Source organism: Trematomus bernacchii, unplaced genomic scaffold (genome assembly GCF_902827165.1).
Source record: "Trematomus bernacchii unplaced genomic scaffold, fTreBer1.1, whole genome shotgun sequence".
NCBI lineage: Eukaryota > Metazoa > Chordata > Actinopteri > Perciformes > Nototheniidae > Trematomus > Trematomus bernacchii.
Genome location: NW_022987821.1, coordinates 3,341,961 through 3,359,203, shown reverse-complemented (window position 1 = coordinate 3,359,203; position 17,243 = coordinate 3,341,961). Strand labels below are relative to the sequence as shown.

Sequence of the window (17,243 nt, the reverse complement as noted above, 5' to 3'; positions counted from 1 at the left end):
AATGACTAACATGTAAATGTGCTCTGTGTTTGTGTTCAGAGTGATTTTTTATCAGAAGTCACAGAGAGGTCGCTTCGGGCCAACGCTTAAAACAAAGTTGAAAGTCCTTTTTGCTGTTGAACTGTAATGAGACTCATTCTGTAGAAAAGCCTCGGCTAAATGACTCAAAAGATAAACAGTATAAATTGTGTATACATGAGGCACGTTAGACTATTACACATGTGTTCTTCTGTCTTCTGAAACCCCTATTCAGGTAATATTAAGGTCATCGTAGGAAGAAAAATAAGGACACAAGAGAGGGGTAATATTCTGAGGAAAACTCAGAATTCCCAAGATTAAAAACGTAAATGTACAAGAAAAAATCTTGGACATTCTCTGATATGAAAGTGTCATATTCATGAGTAAAACGTCCTACATTTGAGGTACATAACAAGTTCTTAGTAAGCACCGTTTTGCAGATATGTCGATGGGGGCCCAAAGTACTAACATGCAACCTGAAAATGAGCATAATAAGCCCTCTTTAAGTATAATTATATATCATTTATGTATAAAAACACAAATTTAGAGGCAACAGGTTTCTTTACATCTGCAAATTAGTAGAATATGAACTACTAAACTGGCTGCTGTAATCAGGTTTAAGCACTGCTTTTCTGCATTGAATTGGTTGCTTTGTATCTCTATGCAGCCGCTGTAGTCCTTTGGTTTGTCTTTGTGGACGATTAAGGTCATCATTTACAAAACAGTACACATGTACTTCTAAGTCCTGCAAAACCACTCACATCCAAGAGAGTGTCCATTTTCTTTCTTGTGTCTTTGTGGGCTCTTTATAGCGGTTGTTAATGTCTCTTTGTGGTCATATTGAGTGACTTCCTGGTTTGTTGGTGTCTTTATAAGTAAAGCTTTGTAGATAAAGGCCATGAGGGTGCACTGACACTGTGCTTGGGAGGCACCTTCACCTATTCATGCATGCCTAAAAAATAAAATAAAAATTGAGAGTCCAGTAAAAGATACAGTATATCACAGATTGATTATCTGATCAAATTGCCTCCCTATTGACAGTGAGTGACTCCGCCTCTAACAGGAAGTAGATCCCACTGTGAAACCTCTGCTCTGTCCTACAGTGACTCTAAAAGTCCCAGCGGGGTCAGATTTCAGATGTAAAGTGCAGCTCTCCTGCTGTGCTGCCCTGCAGGCTGCGGGGGCCGGAGGAGGGCCAGGCGGGGCCGGCCTGCTGGGTACCGCCCGCCCACAGAGAGGCCTGCAGGGTGGGCGTCATCTATGGAGCGATTGATCCCAGCCAGGACAAAACGTCCCCCTGTTGTCCTGCTCCACATCCAGCAGCAGCAGCACAAAGAGTCCGAGGTTTAGAGGAGTCCATAATGCTCCAACAAATTCAATCTGAGCTTAGATTGTAGGTGAGAAACTCTACGAATCAAGATCAAATAAACATATTTTGATCCCTGTGGGGAAAATCAGGTGTCACAGGATAGGAAAGTATTTCATTTACTGTACAGTGTTTCATTTGACATGTTTTATTTATTTAATATGTATATATTTGTCATATTCCTGCAACTTACCTACACTGTTGGAGGAGTCTGAGACTTTATATGTATTTTAATATCATATATTACATTATATTATTATTATATTTACTTATTCACATATTTATTTCATTACTTTATATAATAATTGATATTATATTAATGTTATTATATTTATGTGTTTTTTATATTTATTTGTATTTTATGATGATATTTTTTTATTTATTTTGTATACTTGTTTAATTTTTCATATATATATATATTTTATATATTATAATCATAATAATTATAATAGTGTTTATTTATTTATTTTAAAATGATATATACTTTATTTTTTTCTTCCAGTTTTAATGGCCAACAACGACAGTGTAGCTATTGTGCATATGAAAAATAAAACCTCTGGATCTTTAATATTACATCTTTGGAATCACAGTCAGAGATCAGAGAACTAAATATGATATGTGATTAAAACCTGCTGGCATAGCAGTTTCTAAGAAGTGCCCGTTAATATCAGCCATCCCTGTGTTGAAACTGTGTGAAGTTTGTGTGAGTTGTTGTACCGTGAGATTCTGCTGTGAGGTCCAGGCAGCCTGGTGGTGGTGGTGGGGGGGCGGTGGTGGTGGTGGTGCTGCTGCAGTGTGGAGGTGTTTGCCTGGAGAGGGGGAAAGGTCACGCTGCAGAGCTTCTCTCAAACTTCATGGCTGCTGAGGAGAGACAAAAAGTACCTGGAGTTTCTGCTGGTGAAGCGTTGATCGTGACTTTTGGGCAGTGAGGGAGGTTGGGAAACTGTTGAGACTGCAAGGATCTTTGTAGGATAACAGGTATACCAGAAATCAATATCAATAGTTCAAAAAGTGTTATTTTTTTTCAATCCAGCCCAAAGACGACATTAGAAAGACATAAAATAAGACAAAAATATGCAAAAGTACATCAGACAACTAAATCAACTGACCTGGCTTTGGCAATGCAGATATAAATATCATCTGCGCATGTTTCTGGGCTGCTGTTAGATAACCATGAGTTCTGTCAGACTATTGAAACGCGTGATTGTTCCACCACAAAGGAGGGAATTCTTTTCAGAGAGCTGTTGAAAACCTACATTTGAATCACCAAGATTAACTGGAGAGATCTTAAGAGTGCAGAGAAATTAAGATGGGGAACCATTTAGTCATTAAGTGTGTTATTACCCATCATTTCTTCAATTATGACGACAAAAGGACTTGGAATCACCAAATAGAAGTCAGGCTTGGCAAGAAACACGAGTTAAATTGTTATAACGATGGCAAACACTGATGAAAATTACAATTCTATATATGTGAAGTTTAATTTGAAGCTTATTCAACATAAAAGATTAATATAATGAACGTATGGGTTCCTGGTTTTTAATCTTACTTTCTGAAAGCTGCAGTCCGTCCTCTCGTCTGACGGCAGCATCTGTTGCAGATGTTGATGCATCTGGGAAAAGGAGGTTTATCTGTAATTAGTCCGGTTAGTGACACTTCACTGTGTAGAGCCGTATATCCCCTGTGCTCTCATATGGTGGTAATTAGCATAATAATCCATCATTAACCACATCATAGACTTACAGCACTCCTCGCAGCCTCTCATTGATTTTTAATGATTAATAATGCATGTCCATTATAAGTCTATAATCTGTGAGGGAATACATGAAGCACTGACGGTGAGTTCATTATCACTGATGGGACTGTTTGTCGATCATCTTCTATGATAGCAGAGACCCTTTCTCCTTTTCCCCAGAATCCTATTTGGCTGGTGAGACGGTGAATCTTAGTTTGGGAAGCAGCAACCATTGTGACCGGTGGATGAAAATGTTAATTTGCTCCCTTGATAATGATGCATGTCGTTTCCAAATGTGATTATACAAACAGAATGGCATGCTTGTAATGTGCTTAAGATGTTTTTAACATACATTACCGTGCCTGCACACTGTGGACCCTGAAGGCAACCTTTAAGGTTTTTCAAAAATAAAATACAGTGGGAGCCAAGTCTGCTCTGATTGGTTAGCTGGCCACCTCTGTAGTGACCGCTTAGAGATGTCCCGCCCCTTAGACTAACACGTACAATGTGTTGGAGCCACATTTGATTACTTTACTTTTTTCATAGTGTTTTTTCTTATTGACTTTATTTCTTTATTATCTCTTAAACATCGTACTGTGAACCTTTGCACATTCTTAAAGAAGTGTGCACATTTTTTGCCCAAAAACTGCCCATTTATTCCAATAATGTACAATAATATATTAATGTTCCTCCTACATATTCTCCATAGTGTTGAATCATATTCTTATTGTCTTTGTTGTTGATTTTGCAACCCTTGCTTTTATTTGTACACTTGTTACACCTAGTGGGCAATAAACCTCATTATAACCTGAATGTATTAAACCTGACTCCCTGGATAATCTGCTACATTTTGTGTGTTAGACAGACAAATACAAACTTTAAATACCTGCAGTGGGTCCAAAAACGTCCGCTCTATTTGAAGTTGAATATGAAGCCTGGTTCATGCCAACTCCTCCCTGCATTGAAGACAAAAAACACATAATTTAATCAAATTGAATCAAGATTACAATTGGTATTGCTATGTGCACAGGTGACATGGCAGCGTCCCCACTTTACTGTAAACAGAGGCTGAACGCTGGCAGTGGGGTGGAGGCAGAGCGGCCATGACAGCTGTCAGCTCCAATTCATCTCACTCTGCTGCACCCGCTCACACTGCAGCATCACCCTGACACCCTGACACACACACACCCTGACACCCTGACACACACACACACACACACACACACACACACACACACACACACACACACACACACACACACACACACACACACACACACACACACACACACACACACACACACACACACACACACTTCTTAATTAATCTAACTGTGTTTTTGCATGCACCATTGTACACCTAATCAAATTCCTTGGAAATGCAAATCTGCTTGGCAATACATCTGATTCTGATTACTGTCCCTACAATAAACAAATCAATTAAATACTGTTACGTGACTGTAAAAAAATACATCTAACAGGTATACAAGGACCAGGGGAGGGGGTTCTCAGATCAATGCAGGGTTTGTGGATACATTGTGGCCGATGTATGGGTTGCAAATCAAGAGTTAGGTTACTACATTTAGGAATATTTCTCTGTTCTAATGCCCTAATGACACTGTAAATAAATACAAGTACCACATAGTGTTGGAGCATGCAGACCCTGTTGGATGTCTTTATAATTCAAATGTGTGATTTAAAATGTAGCAAACAGTAGAGGCGAGTAAGAGGCAGCCGAGTGATATGTAGTGTGCAGCATGCTGCCAGAAACACGACTGTCTGCGGTCTCCAGTCTGACTCAGGCTGACTCAGGTGGTCCTGAATGCACCGCTGCAGGGGGTCTAACCCATAGAGAAGGGGGGGCGGGGGTTCTGTATCAGCCATCTTTAACCCATGGCCCACTCTGTGGTCTGCTCAGTTACACTGCACAGTTTACTTAGTCAGCTCCTGCAGCTCTGTGCAGGTTTCACTACATGGTGAACACACAGCAGTCACAACTGAACGCCATGCTAATCTGGGGCTTTAGGGGCTATAGCGGAATATGGCCTTTTTTAATGTCAGCTTGCACTGGGGATAAGGGAGAATTTGCCTGACTTTTACTTGTAACAGAGTATTTTTACACTTGAGTATTGCTACTTTTACTACTTTTTATTTAGAGGCAATATACCCTGGTCATTTAAACGGCAGTTTTCTCCCAGAAATGGTCCCAGACGTCTCCGGAGAGTCCATCTCATCACTTTGATTCAACAGATCGCCTCCTCAGGTCTCTCCATCAGCGCTGGACGAGTGAAACTATAAATAGCCTCAGGTTGTATCTGGGCAAGAACGACTTATTATAATAACAGTCATGCTTTTTTAATAGGATGCTAATCAGGGAACAAAATGGACTAAATTGTGAAAATGCCATTTATGAGATATTAGCATCCGATGAGTATGCTTTTAACGCTCAGGTGTGGAGGATGTGGCATAGCACATCTGGTGCATTGGGTCAAATGAAATAATACAAAAAGGAAAATATCCTTTTTTGCAACCGTTTTTATATAGTTTAAAAACTAATTACTAATAACTATGATAATTACTTTTATTTTTCTACATGATCTAAGCACTCACAAGCAATGCACTTAATAAATTAACAAACATGATACCATTTGTTCCAGTAATTGGAAACATCTGTAGGTGAGTGCTGCAATTCTTAGAGCATTTTAGGGAATAAAAAGCCTATTTTTCACGACCCTGTGTCATTTAAATCTACTATTTAAGCAAAAGGCAGAGAGAAAAGCAAGAAGATGGTGGGAAATTATTTAAATATGCTTTTATTGCTACTAAAATTAAGTCCCAACGTCCTGATAGTTTTGATATAGTTAAAAACAAAATAAAAGAGCAATTATTATGAATATTGACTTGTTTCCACATGATTTAATCAGGAACATGTCACTGCAAATAAATATCTGACTGTCCTCCTGTCCCACGAGTAAGACAATTAAATAATTAATATGATTTGTTCCAGTAATTGGAAACATCTGTAGGTCAGTTTGGCAATTTTAGGGAATAAAAAGCAGTTTTTTCTCGATCCTCTGTGTTGTTTAAATCTAAAAAGTGTCGCAGCTCGTGCAACATTATTATTCTGATCATTATTTAAGACAAAAATAAAATAAAAGCAAGGACGTCTCGGCGGATATCAGACAGGCTGAGTGTGCCAAGATGGTTTTGATTTTCTTTTTTTATGACAGTCTAGTTTTTGAGGAAGCCTATTACTGTCCTCCCACACACACCCATCAGTAGCAGGCGCACCACGACCTCAATAACCCCCCACACACACACACAGCACTAAAACGCTACTGCCATCAAGTGGCTGATTTCTCAAACTGCATCGAAAGTAATATATAAAAAGGTACTTTTCCTGATAATTTGAAATGATTATTTTTAGTAGGTAGTTTAATAATTAAGGTTTTACTTTTAAGAAGATATGCAAAATTAAAAAAACAATTTAATTTTAGCGGCGGCAGACGTATTCAGATCTTGTACTTTAGAAAATCACTTTTAAAGTTGAGGCAAATTAGGGCCGTTTTAAATTCTAAATGTCTCAAATCGTACCACATGAGGGGAATAAACAAACACATCTGGAGTGTAATAGTGAGATAAATATTTAATAATGTTATTAACCAAAGTGATTAAGATACAGATACTGCATTAGAAGGTAAAACCTCCTTTCATTATTTAATTTACACAAGAAAAGAAACCCTGACTTCCTTCATGTAGCTCTGTTTCTGAAGGCTTCTCAATCCAGACGACACTGAAACAAAGAACACTGGGTAATTGTTTGGCAGGAGAAAGGAAAACAAAGACGGTAAATATCGTGTGTCAGTCGGCTATTGGCAGCTTCAATATAAAAATATTAAAAAGAGCCTCAGTGTGACGGATCTGTCTGTATAGGAGTGCAGTAAAGGGATCCTTGCATGACATCTTATAATAATAAGTGAGAACAATAACCATGATTAAGAGGCACTTCTTCAGTATTAAAAGTGGATCGTTTTTTTAGAGAAGTGATGGAATCTGAAACAAAAGGGGAAAAGATGCAAATACATTTTTCCTGTCATCTAAACCTGCAATTAGGAACAAATGTAACACCTATTTTACCCAAAAGGCCATGAAAATGTGCTCGATTCCTGCAAGGGAAAAAGCACTTCTGAAAACAAAACTTAACAATAATGAAATATATTAAAAGGATATCATAGCAGGGTTTCTGCAGGATTTAAGAGCTGGATTTAAGGCGTAATACCAAATATTTCCCCAAAAGTATATAAAAACTATTTCTAAATGTAGTTTTAGGTTTTTGTTAACCCACATTTTAAATCGTATTTTATACCCTTTTTTTTCTCTAACATGGCTAATTTGTACTAATATTGTATATTTATTTGCACGTACTGCTGTGTGCAAACGGTTTGAAACTCAAAAGATCTCTTAAATGTTGTAATTTCTGCCATATAACAACCTCCATCGTTGGTCATTTCTTACCTAACTTTCTGGCCAGCATAGGTTTGTTCATGTTATTTTACGATACAAATGTTGGATTAAATCCCCATTTGTTCAAATTTCATCACTCTTTAAAGTCAATTAGTTTATAAATAACTTCGAAGGAATTTCCTTCACACTCCACCGGTAAAGGGCAGTTCACAGTGCACAGGGTGAGTTGGATTTGATCACCTCTGAGGGGCAAATGCAAACAAGCGCACCTCCAGTTCCATCTAAACAAACTCTGCTTTGCAAAAACAACCCATGTTAAAAAAGAGTTGCAGTATTAGCTACTCGTTTCAAGATTTAAAGGATATTTTCTGCAAAATTTAACAATAAATCCAAATAAATACGTTTTTCCAAGATACTGACTCATTTCTAAGAAGTACCTGCAATCAGATTTTAAGACTAAATCCTCTTTGCAGCATACACAAATACACACTAAAGCTGTGTGTGAATGAAATAGTCTCTAATGAAAAGTCAGTGTGTGTTTTCGCCTGTGAAGGCTGGGTTTTCCTCTCCTCTGGGTGAGAAAGGGTGCGTTTGGTCTTTGTCCTCGTTAGTCTGTGGGTGCTTTGGGGCGGGTGGTGTCTGGCTGCGTGGGAGTTTCTGTGCCGTCATCACACGGGTTTCTGTACGGCAACGACACCGCCTCGCACTCGGGCGACGCCTGCTCATTAGGTACCTGGCAACGAGAGGAACAAACAGTAACAACAAGCTGCAACACGGACGGGCTTTTATTTTGAAAATCATCTTCAAGCTAAGAAATAGCTAGCTAAGAAAACTAGTAAATAGAAACACTGGAGGAAAATAAAATCATGTCAAATTAGTACTTTAGTAAAAGTACTTAGTTACATTCCAGCTCTGCTAACCGTTAGCATCTTGTATCTATCTCAGTGCTAACTAGACTAGCTTATATTTTTTCAAAACACACTTCCCTTCTCTTCTAACTTCTCTGCTGCGCTACTCTGCCTGTCCATCTTCAGGAGGAAATCCAACATGGCTGACAGGAGGACGAGGGTGGGGTCGGGGGGTCACATAAACGTGGGAGGGGGGAGGGGGGAGGGGGGGGAATTAGGGCATGCACCTCACATTGCGTCATGACACGAAGGCGTGGGAGATTCGCAAACACGTATGCATGCATATACACGCCCACATACCACACACACAAAGTTACAGATGAGTCAACGCATGCATCAACACACACACACAGGAAACACTGGACGCCCCCCCCCACACAAACACACAGTAATTTTCCATTGACCTTCGCACGCAAAAAACGTCTCACCTTTCTTCAGAGAGTGTGTGTGTGTGTGTGTGTGTGTGGGCAGTCGGTTAGGGGAGGAAGTGGCAGAAAGATGAGGTTAGTGTGAGTTCAAGAGACATCCTGATACACACACTTTAAAGTATCACACACACATAAAAAGGGTATTATTAGTATTATTATTAGTAGTATAATATGAGGAGGAAACACCAGGATATAACCTTTTTTATTATTATTGATTAATCTCCTGTTTATTTAGGAGATTAATCAATAATAATTTGGTATGAAATGTAATAAAATGAAGGAAAATATCCAACCCAGATTCTCAAAGATATAAAAGTATAGTTATATAGTTAGTCCCAGCTCAATAAACAGAAATATACCAGAGGAGAGTATAAGCAGGCCATATTTCTGTATATATGTCGAATATATGTCTTGTGTTTTGTAGTTTTTATCCTACCTTGGACACCGTACTTTGGAATGAACCTTCTACTTTAGGTTAAAAACACAATACTCTGGTACTTTGACTCTTTAACTATAGTTCTGCAATATTATTGAATATTTTGTGAATAAAGGACACCGGCTACTTGATAGAACCTTCTGATTTAGGTAAAACATGCCTCTTTACTTTTTAAAATGTATTTCTGAACATGGTTTGTATTTATTGATTCACCTGCAGCGGTTGAGTCTCTGATGGCGGCGCACTGTTCTTCGTCATCTTCATCATCTCTCTGATCTGCACGATGGCGAAGGCCACGGTGACCCAGGGGGCGCCGGAGAGCACCCAGGCCGGCTTGCTGACGTCCTCCTGGTCCTCCTGGTGTTTGGTCTTCTTCACGGGCAGCGTGGTGGGGGGGCGGGTCAGCGCTGGGCTGCCCGTGCCGCTCTGGTTCTGCACCAGGTCGATGGTGGCGATGGGAACCGGGCTGGAGGGAACCGGGATGTTCTCCGCCAACATCTTATCGTCTAAAAGGAGAGAGGACATGTTACAGAGACAGAAAGGATAACACTGAATGTCTCAAAGATTTAGATTTCATAAGGTTTGGTAGTATTTATTTCACTTATATAGAAATGTCTGCAATATCAGAAACAAAAAAGTAGCTTTGTCCGCTAAAAGAAATACAGAAAATGACCGACCTTTGTCCTCGTTCTCCGCGGTGAGGCACTGGATGAAGGAGAAGATGAGGAGGATGACGAGGGAGGCCATGCCGATGCCTCTGAACGTCGCCGCAGCGCCTGCAAAGCAAACGGGAGGAAAACTGTAAGTAACTGTGGAATACTTCTCACTTTTGTGTGACTGTGATGCCGATGTTGTGTCGTACCAAAGTAGTTGACGAACACGCCCCCCACCATGGCCCCACAGCCGCGGCCCAACCCGAGGTGCAGGCCCTGCAGGATGCCCTGCGCAGACGTCCTGAGGGCCGGAGGCACCGCCGCGCTCAGGAAGGAGATGCAGGCGGCCCAAACTGAGGCGTGCGTCACACCTGGAGGACACACAGGGAAAGAGATATTTAGAAAAGGTGCAATCAGCCATGAGGATACTAACAGACAGAATTTAATTTCTCTTCTATGTGTTTTGGCTGGAAATTATCTGTTAAAATTAATATTAAAAAGGGACGATATTTAACAAGAAATTGTATTCAATAAAGTGCCAAAACTAGAATTTATCTATAGAAAAAATAACTCCATTACATAGTTTGTCCACCAGAGAGCAACAAAACAATTATTTGAAATGTTAAATGTCCTGCTAAAGCCAGATCTTAATCCCTATGCATTCTATGTTAATAAAAGACTGATACTCTTTACTGGTTTAAACATGTCCCTCCATGAAAACAGAACTGTCAGTGAACTTTAGGCTGAAGTATTGAACAGTTTCTCTTGTTTACTCTGAGAGGCGTCTGTGTTTCCTCAGGGCGGACATCTCAAACAAACTCCTACAGTAGTTCATCCCACTGATCAACTATAGTTTGCCATTTATCTTCTTTAGTTGGATTTCTCCACTTATATTATGCATTTTAAAAACATCATGCATTCAAATAAGTCCTACGTGATTACCTAAATATTTATAATGATACAAGTCATTTGTCTATGTTTTTTAAAGAGGATTTTTTATTCTAGATGGACATTGGAGATAATTAAATCAAACTAAATCTGTGTACTGTGCTTTTTTATTCAGATTTAACCCAGGTATAAGAGGAAGAACATGCAGATTTAATGGGTCACTTCAGGTGAGGCCTCCTGCTATTAGGGCTGCACGATATTGGAAAAAACTGACGTTGCGATATTTTCTTCCCCTGCGATATATATTGCGATATGAAAAAATACAGGAATTGAAGAAAAGAGCGTGTTTTTTTTTCCGCAAACCATCCTTTCTTGAACTTTAGTGCTATACAATTGGTATTTGTTTAACAATATTTAAACGGATGAAGGATTTTAGTCACGGACTTCTGGATGTTATGTTATCAGAGCAACACGCTGAGCTAGCTCGGTTATCCTGCTGTGATCTGATCAAGAATGGTTGTGATTGGTGGTTTGCTGTGCATGCAGAGCCTGCATGTCACTCGCTCAAGTACCCCTGACATGAGAGCCACGCAAGTTTTCCTTTTGTAGCAAGCAGCAAAAGAATTGTAACATGACGTGTTTGAGTTCATTTGCCTACTTAATATCGCACCTCCTAAAAAATAATAATTGCATGTCCTGCGATGTGAATATCGCGCATGCGCATAACGCGATTATCGTCATGACACGATATATCGTGCAGCCCTACCTGCTATTATTATAAATGACTTGTTGATAATGAAAGAGGCAATGGGAGGAAACGAGCCTCCTGATAAGAGCGCTGCTGGACAAACATAGCCACTTCCTGTCCTGACGGCGGGGTCCTAGCCCCCCCGCCTCCCTCCAGACGGAGCAGCGTTACCTTGAAGGACCTCCATGGGCAGCACGATCCAGGCGTTCTGCAGGTACGAGATGTACAGGTAGCGCGCCGTGTTGCAGGCCAGGCCGATGTACAGCACCCTGAGAGGAGAAGAGGGAGGATAGGGGGTGTACAGATATTACTGTGTGGACTTAAACAGATAATAAAGCAGTGTTTCTCCAGTGAACAGAGGTGGAAGCAGTATTTAATATAGGTCTTTAAATGTCTAATGTAAGTGTTGTTAAGCTCTCCCTGACATTCTCGTATTTGTTCTCCCCAGGACAAAGATTACTGAGTGTTTGTTCATCCAAAGAAAGTTTGCCGAGCACACAAAGAACACGATGCACGAAATGAAATAAATGACCGCTTGGAAAAAACGGTTAAATCTTATTAACCTCATGAAAATAGAAATATATTCTACATCTCACACAACAGCAAGTGAGATGTTAAAAAGCTGTTTCCTGCAGTCAGTAAAACAGGAAGTGAGTTTCCTCTGAAGACTGAACAACATGAAGAGAAAGTGATAAAGTGTGAGACAGCGTGAGACAGCGTTTCCGCCAGGGGGGCGTCTTGCCGTCATTTGACGCCCTTATTCAGCTCGGAACGCCCTGAACTCGAGCCGAGGGCGTCCAAAAAAAATAATAATTCGAGAGAAGATCGTGTTTTTATCGCTTTAAATTACGAAAAGGAAAAAGGACAAGGACATCCCTCTGTTGGAGGGGCAAAGGAGTCTGGTGGGATTCTTTTCGCCGCCAGCAAAGCGTGTTCCTGTGACGGAAAGTGTACTGCCGGCGAGCCTTGACGGGGGGTGCTAGAGGAGCACGCGCGTGAACTGCGAGCGCCGGAGCCTCGCAGTGGCGAAACTGAGGCTCTGTGGTAAACTGAAGAGCCGTTTAGGAGCCGAAAGAGCCGGCTCTTCTTCGTGAGCCGAGCCAAATGATCCGGCTCACTAGAAAGAGCCGGAATTCCCATCATTAATACGTAAAGAGATAGTGGGCGTTTCACAATCGCGAGTAAAGCTGCTTCAGAGCCACTATTTCAAGCATACTACGTCATCGAGTGCCGCCGAAGTACTGTTCCAATCTCCAGCATACTTGGAAATCTACCGAGCCCGGCGTACTCCGTTTGGAGAAATATCGAGTCTGCACATGAGTAGACTCCGCGGTCTTAAAATCCCCACAATGCTTTGCGCATGGACCAATTTCCCCAAATCTGTGGTGGAAGATGTAAGGCGGGGCCTCTCATATGACGCACACCTGCACACTTGCTAGCGTGTTCCACTCTTTGTTTTCCGAATGCCAGGAAGTATTCTTGACTCGCTTCTGAAGCAAGATGCTCGGCAGACATGTGCTACCAAGCAAGCGTACTCGCGATTGAGAAACACCCCCAGTATCTATAACTTAAGGGACGGCTCAATTCAAAATTCAAGTCACGTGACACGACGTGACACGACGTGACATCACCCCCCCCCCCCCCCCCCCCCTCTCAGCCCTGGTCTGGCGGAAACACTGGTGGGAGATTAAACTGCCTAAAACTGAGACAGAAGTGAAAAACAGACTGAAGTTAATCTCTCCATTTTAACCTGTTTTTATGGACAGTTTTATTTGTACTTACTCTCTGCTTTCTTATGCATGAAGTGAACGTTTTGTGACAGAATGTTTTAGTATTACTAGTGTAGAAATTAGCCTATCACGTAGAATGTGTTGGAGCACTAGCCAATAGGAGCGCAAGTCTTATAGCGTGATGTCACACTGTTCAGGAAGAAACAAAAAGGCTTTGGTTTGGGATTCATTTGAGGCGTATTAATAACCCCAGCAGCAGCAGCGGGACTTTCTCTGCTGTTTCAGACTCCACAGTAGGGACGTTTCAGAGCTGAAATCTTACACCTCACTCTCAAATGTCCCTGGAGCCCGCGACTCTGACAGAAACCCCGAGCATCAATGACAGCTTTGTCTCAGACATCCACTTTAACCACTGCTGCAGAGAGGATTTAACGGCTCAGTGTGAAGCAAGAAGGGGATATTAGGCTGTATCGAAGGCAGATCAGGTGCTAAAAGTTGAGGAAGTCAGTAAACATTTTCAAGATTGAAATGACATTTAATTGAACTTAAAACAAATGTATATGTTTTTTGTATTTCCTTAGGATGTGTAGAATGTTAAGAAGGATAAGGAATAACTAAAAAGATCTCAATATGTTATTAGAAATCTTTTAATAGTGAGAACATTAAAAGGTTATTTTGTTCTGTATTTTCAAGTTAAAAGGTATATTTCAAAAACTACATTTTCCCCCAATTACATTTGGAAAAAATGATGTGTGCAATATTTCTGTCGGGGATCTTCAGAGAGAATCCACGACTTTTGCAACATTTGTGTGTATAAAAATCAGTATGTATTTTACCTGACGTGTCCGACCAGCTCGATGAACTTGTGGCTGGTGAAGTACGCGGCGAGCTCGGAGATGTGGCTGAGGACGGAGCAGATCCCGAACAGCGTGGTGGAGCCCTGCAGGTCCTCCAGGTGCCAGTACAGGAAGGTGAAGACGAAGCCGTACCCGAAGCCCATGAACCAGGCGACGAAGAGCACGGAGCTATAGCGCACGCTGCTGAGGAGCCTCAGCAGGTCGCTGTAGTGGAACTCCTGAGCAGCACTGGTGCCGGGGCTGCTGGGAGTTTGCTCCTCGGGAGTGGACCTGGGGCTGTCCTCCACCACCGCCTCCGGGACCTCTTGCTGGTACTCGCTGCCGTCCTCGAAGTAAAACTGCGTGGCGACGATGAACGCGATGGTCATCATCACGCCGAAGACGATGAAGGCGATCTGGTAGTTGCGGAATTCGGGCACTATGCAGCCCAGGCCTTCGATCACCGGTATGAGGTGTGTGTGGTCGATCCAGATGCCCACCAGCAGCATGGTCAGCCCCCAGCCCAGGGAGCCCCACATCCTCTGCAGGCCGTAGCGGTCACGGGCCTTCCCGAGGTACTGCAGGGTGACGGTGTCCACGATGGTGAGGGTGGGGGCGCTGAAGAACTCGCCCACGATGATGACGAGCAGGATGAGCAGGAAGAGGCTCTCCACCTGGTCCTGGTTGTAGATGATCTCATGCTTCTTGGCTTTGGTTGGAGCAGGGGAGGTTGTGGTGGTGCTTGTGGTGGTGGGGCGGGTGGTGTTAGGCGTTAGCTGGGTGGTGTTAGCCGGAATAAAAGGAGCTAAAGTCATGTTGAAAGGAGCTGAAGTGTCGTTGGCGTCTACGCTTCGCTTGTCTCTGTGGAAAACGGGAAAATAAGAGTCTAGCATCTTGTGAAGCCCGGACTGGTCCAGAACACTCCGCCGACTCCTGCTGCGGTTGGTGGAGCCGCTGGTGAAGTTACCAGGCGGGAGAGTCGTGAAAGTCGTCGTGGTAGTCGTCGTGGTGACAGGTGCAGGATTTATCATGCACTTCATCGCCGCTGGTCTAACGAAGCCGATGCCAGAGTTGAACACCAGCCAGCAGAAAACAGAGAACAGCAGCACGGCCTTCCCTTTCTTGAAGCGGTCGGCCACCACCCCCCAGAACGGGGCGCTGCAGAACTCGATGAAGTAGCGGATGCCGACGAGGAGCCCGCTGCGGCTGGCCGACATGCCGAGCTGCTTGTAGTACAACGCCAGCAGAGGGTGCAGCGAGCCGTAGGCGGCGTAGAAGAAGAAGTAGAAGACTTTGGAGATGAGGAGGTGCATGTTGATGCGGAGGCACATCCTCTCGCAGCAGTCGATGGAGTCGGAGGAAGCCAGCTGCTGCTGCGGCTGAGAGACCGAGGTCTGCGGTGGCGTCTCAGAAGCACCTGCCGGATGATCCTCGGTGGGCTCGGCCAACACATACTTCCTCTTCTGATCCTCCTCATCCTCCGTCAGGATGGCAACCTTGTCTTCAGCTGGCATATCTGGAAGATAAGGAAATTAGGATGGAGCATCACCATCACTCAGTAACCAAATCAGGCTAAATGTGTTCTGTCTGCTCTGTCAGAACAAAAGTATGTCAGGCAAACATGATAATAGGGTCCTCTAGTGCTAATTAACTTTGTGATAACGAATGTTTACTGTCCCTAACAGAATGCCTAATAATAAAACAAACAGACATCCAAATCTTTTAACATTTTATAGTACTATATTGTATGATCTATAGTTACACTTTTTAAAACTCACTTTAACATATTTGAAACCATAATTTACCCACCTTTAGTTCAGATCAGGTCTATTTAAATAATGCAGTTTTATTAACTTAAATAAAATGTGTTTTAAGGTGACTTTACAACATCTGTCCAGGGATTACAGATGAAAAAAAAGCTTCTTTGATAAGTCTGGCATATTTATAGGAATATCTAATAATGTCGGTTTTTTGGAAATGTTGAAATCCTATTTAAAAAGTAAAGTTATACTGTAGTATCAACCCCTTTCAAATGAAACAATAGTAAAGTTACATGCAAACTGCAATAACAGCTTCTGGTCCGCGGACCAACGTTTGGGAACCGCGTATCCGTCACTGACTGTCACTGATGGTCCTATGCGGAAGTAATATGTTATCTTGAACAAAGCTGTCTTATTTAACCCGTAAAACACACCAAAAACAACACAGTTAAATACAAAAAATGACATGTATTGCCCAAATTGACGTCACTAATTTAACAAAGCACAGGAAACCGGTTTCACGTGCTTGAAATGACTCTTAACGTGGCACCTGCTGTCATTTAGCCGCTCGGGACCTCAATTAAACTCTCGAATGTATTTAAAAATGACTTGAAGCAAGATAAAACAGCACATTTAGACAATAAACGTATTAATGTTCTTACCTGCTCAGGTTACCGCTCCCATTAATCTATGACTGCGCAGTTTCTGTTGAATTTCTCCCTCCTTTGTCGAACATTTTTCAAACGAAACGCGCCATAAATACGACTTTAATTTAGCGGATACAGTTTGAATGTAACACTGTAAATTAACCTTTTAATTTTAACGTGAATGTGAAGTGTTTCTCCGGCTCTGCTCTCTTTGTATTGGGAACAACAGCAGCTCGTCCGGAGCTCCCACCTGTCCTCCGACAATCAAGTCCGCCACGTTGGATGTTTCTACTTCCGGCAAACCCTTCCAAAATAAAAGCCATTGTTATGATTATATCACATTATATTTAAAAAAGGCGAAGGATGTTTATCTAATTGAACTAATTTGTACAAGTTTGTTTCAAGTGGCTGCACAATATACTACATTTCATTTATTTTACATGTATTTCCTTCAGTTAAATGTCTAAAAAAACAAGTATTTCCTGTAATAAGCACATCTGTCCATCCCTAAATATTTAAATAAATACAATTAGAGCTGATGTAATTATTTGTGGAAGTGATTAGCTAATATAGAAATCTTATTTGACCACAAACAATATATATAAAATAAATAAAATATGCCATAT

The 17,243-nt window shown here is 41.7% G+C and overlaps 1 protein-coding gene across 2 annotated transcripts; it reads right to left on the bottom strand.

Annotated features, from left to right (window-relative positions):
- Window positions 1-6,745: 6,745 nt before the first annotated feature.
- LOC117499054 (major facilitator superfamily domain-containing protein 6-A-like) lies at window positions 6,746-16,900 on the bottom strand. Of its 2 annotated transcripts, XM_034151307.1 has the most exons (8): window positions 16,633-16,900; window positions 14,211-15,726; window positions 11,816-11,913; window positions 10,218-10,379; window positions 10,033-10,131; window positions 9,569-9,861; window positions 8,920-8,923; window positions 6,746-8,316 (listed from the first exon to the last, which is right to left on the bottom strand). In XM_034151307.1, the coding sequence occupies exons 2-8, from the start codon at window positions 15,722-15,724 to the stop codon at window positions 8,309-8,311; spliced, it is 2,178 nt and encodes a 725-aa protein (XP_034007198.1). In that variant the 5' UTR covers window positions 15,725-15,726; window positions 16,633-16,900; the 3' UTR covers window positions 6,746-8,308. The 2 variants fall into 2 exon arrangements, with proteins under 2 accessions (XP_034007198.1, XP_034007197.1); XM_034151306.1 differs by lacking the exon at window positions 8,920-8,923 and having other exon boundaries at window positions 16,633-16,899.
- Between the last annotated feature and the right edge of the window lie 343 nt (window positions 16,901-17,243).

Excerpts from the sequence above, each read along its gene's own strand:
- LOC117499054 (XM_034151306.1), bottom strand. The coding sequence starts at position 15,724 with ATGCCAGCTGAAGACAAGGTTGCCATCCTGACGGAGGATGAGGAGGAT. Across the intron at positions 10,380-11,815 it reads GCCCATGGAGGTCCTTCAAG|GTGTGACGCACGCCTCAGTT; the intron begins GTAACGCTGCTC and ends TGTGTCCTCCAG. Across the intron at positions 9,862-10,032 it reads CGCGGAGAACGAGGACAAAG|ACGATAAGATGTTGGCGGAG; the intron begins GTCGGTCATTTT and ends CTCTCCTTTTAG.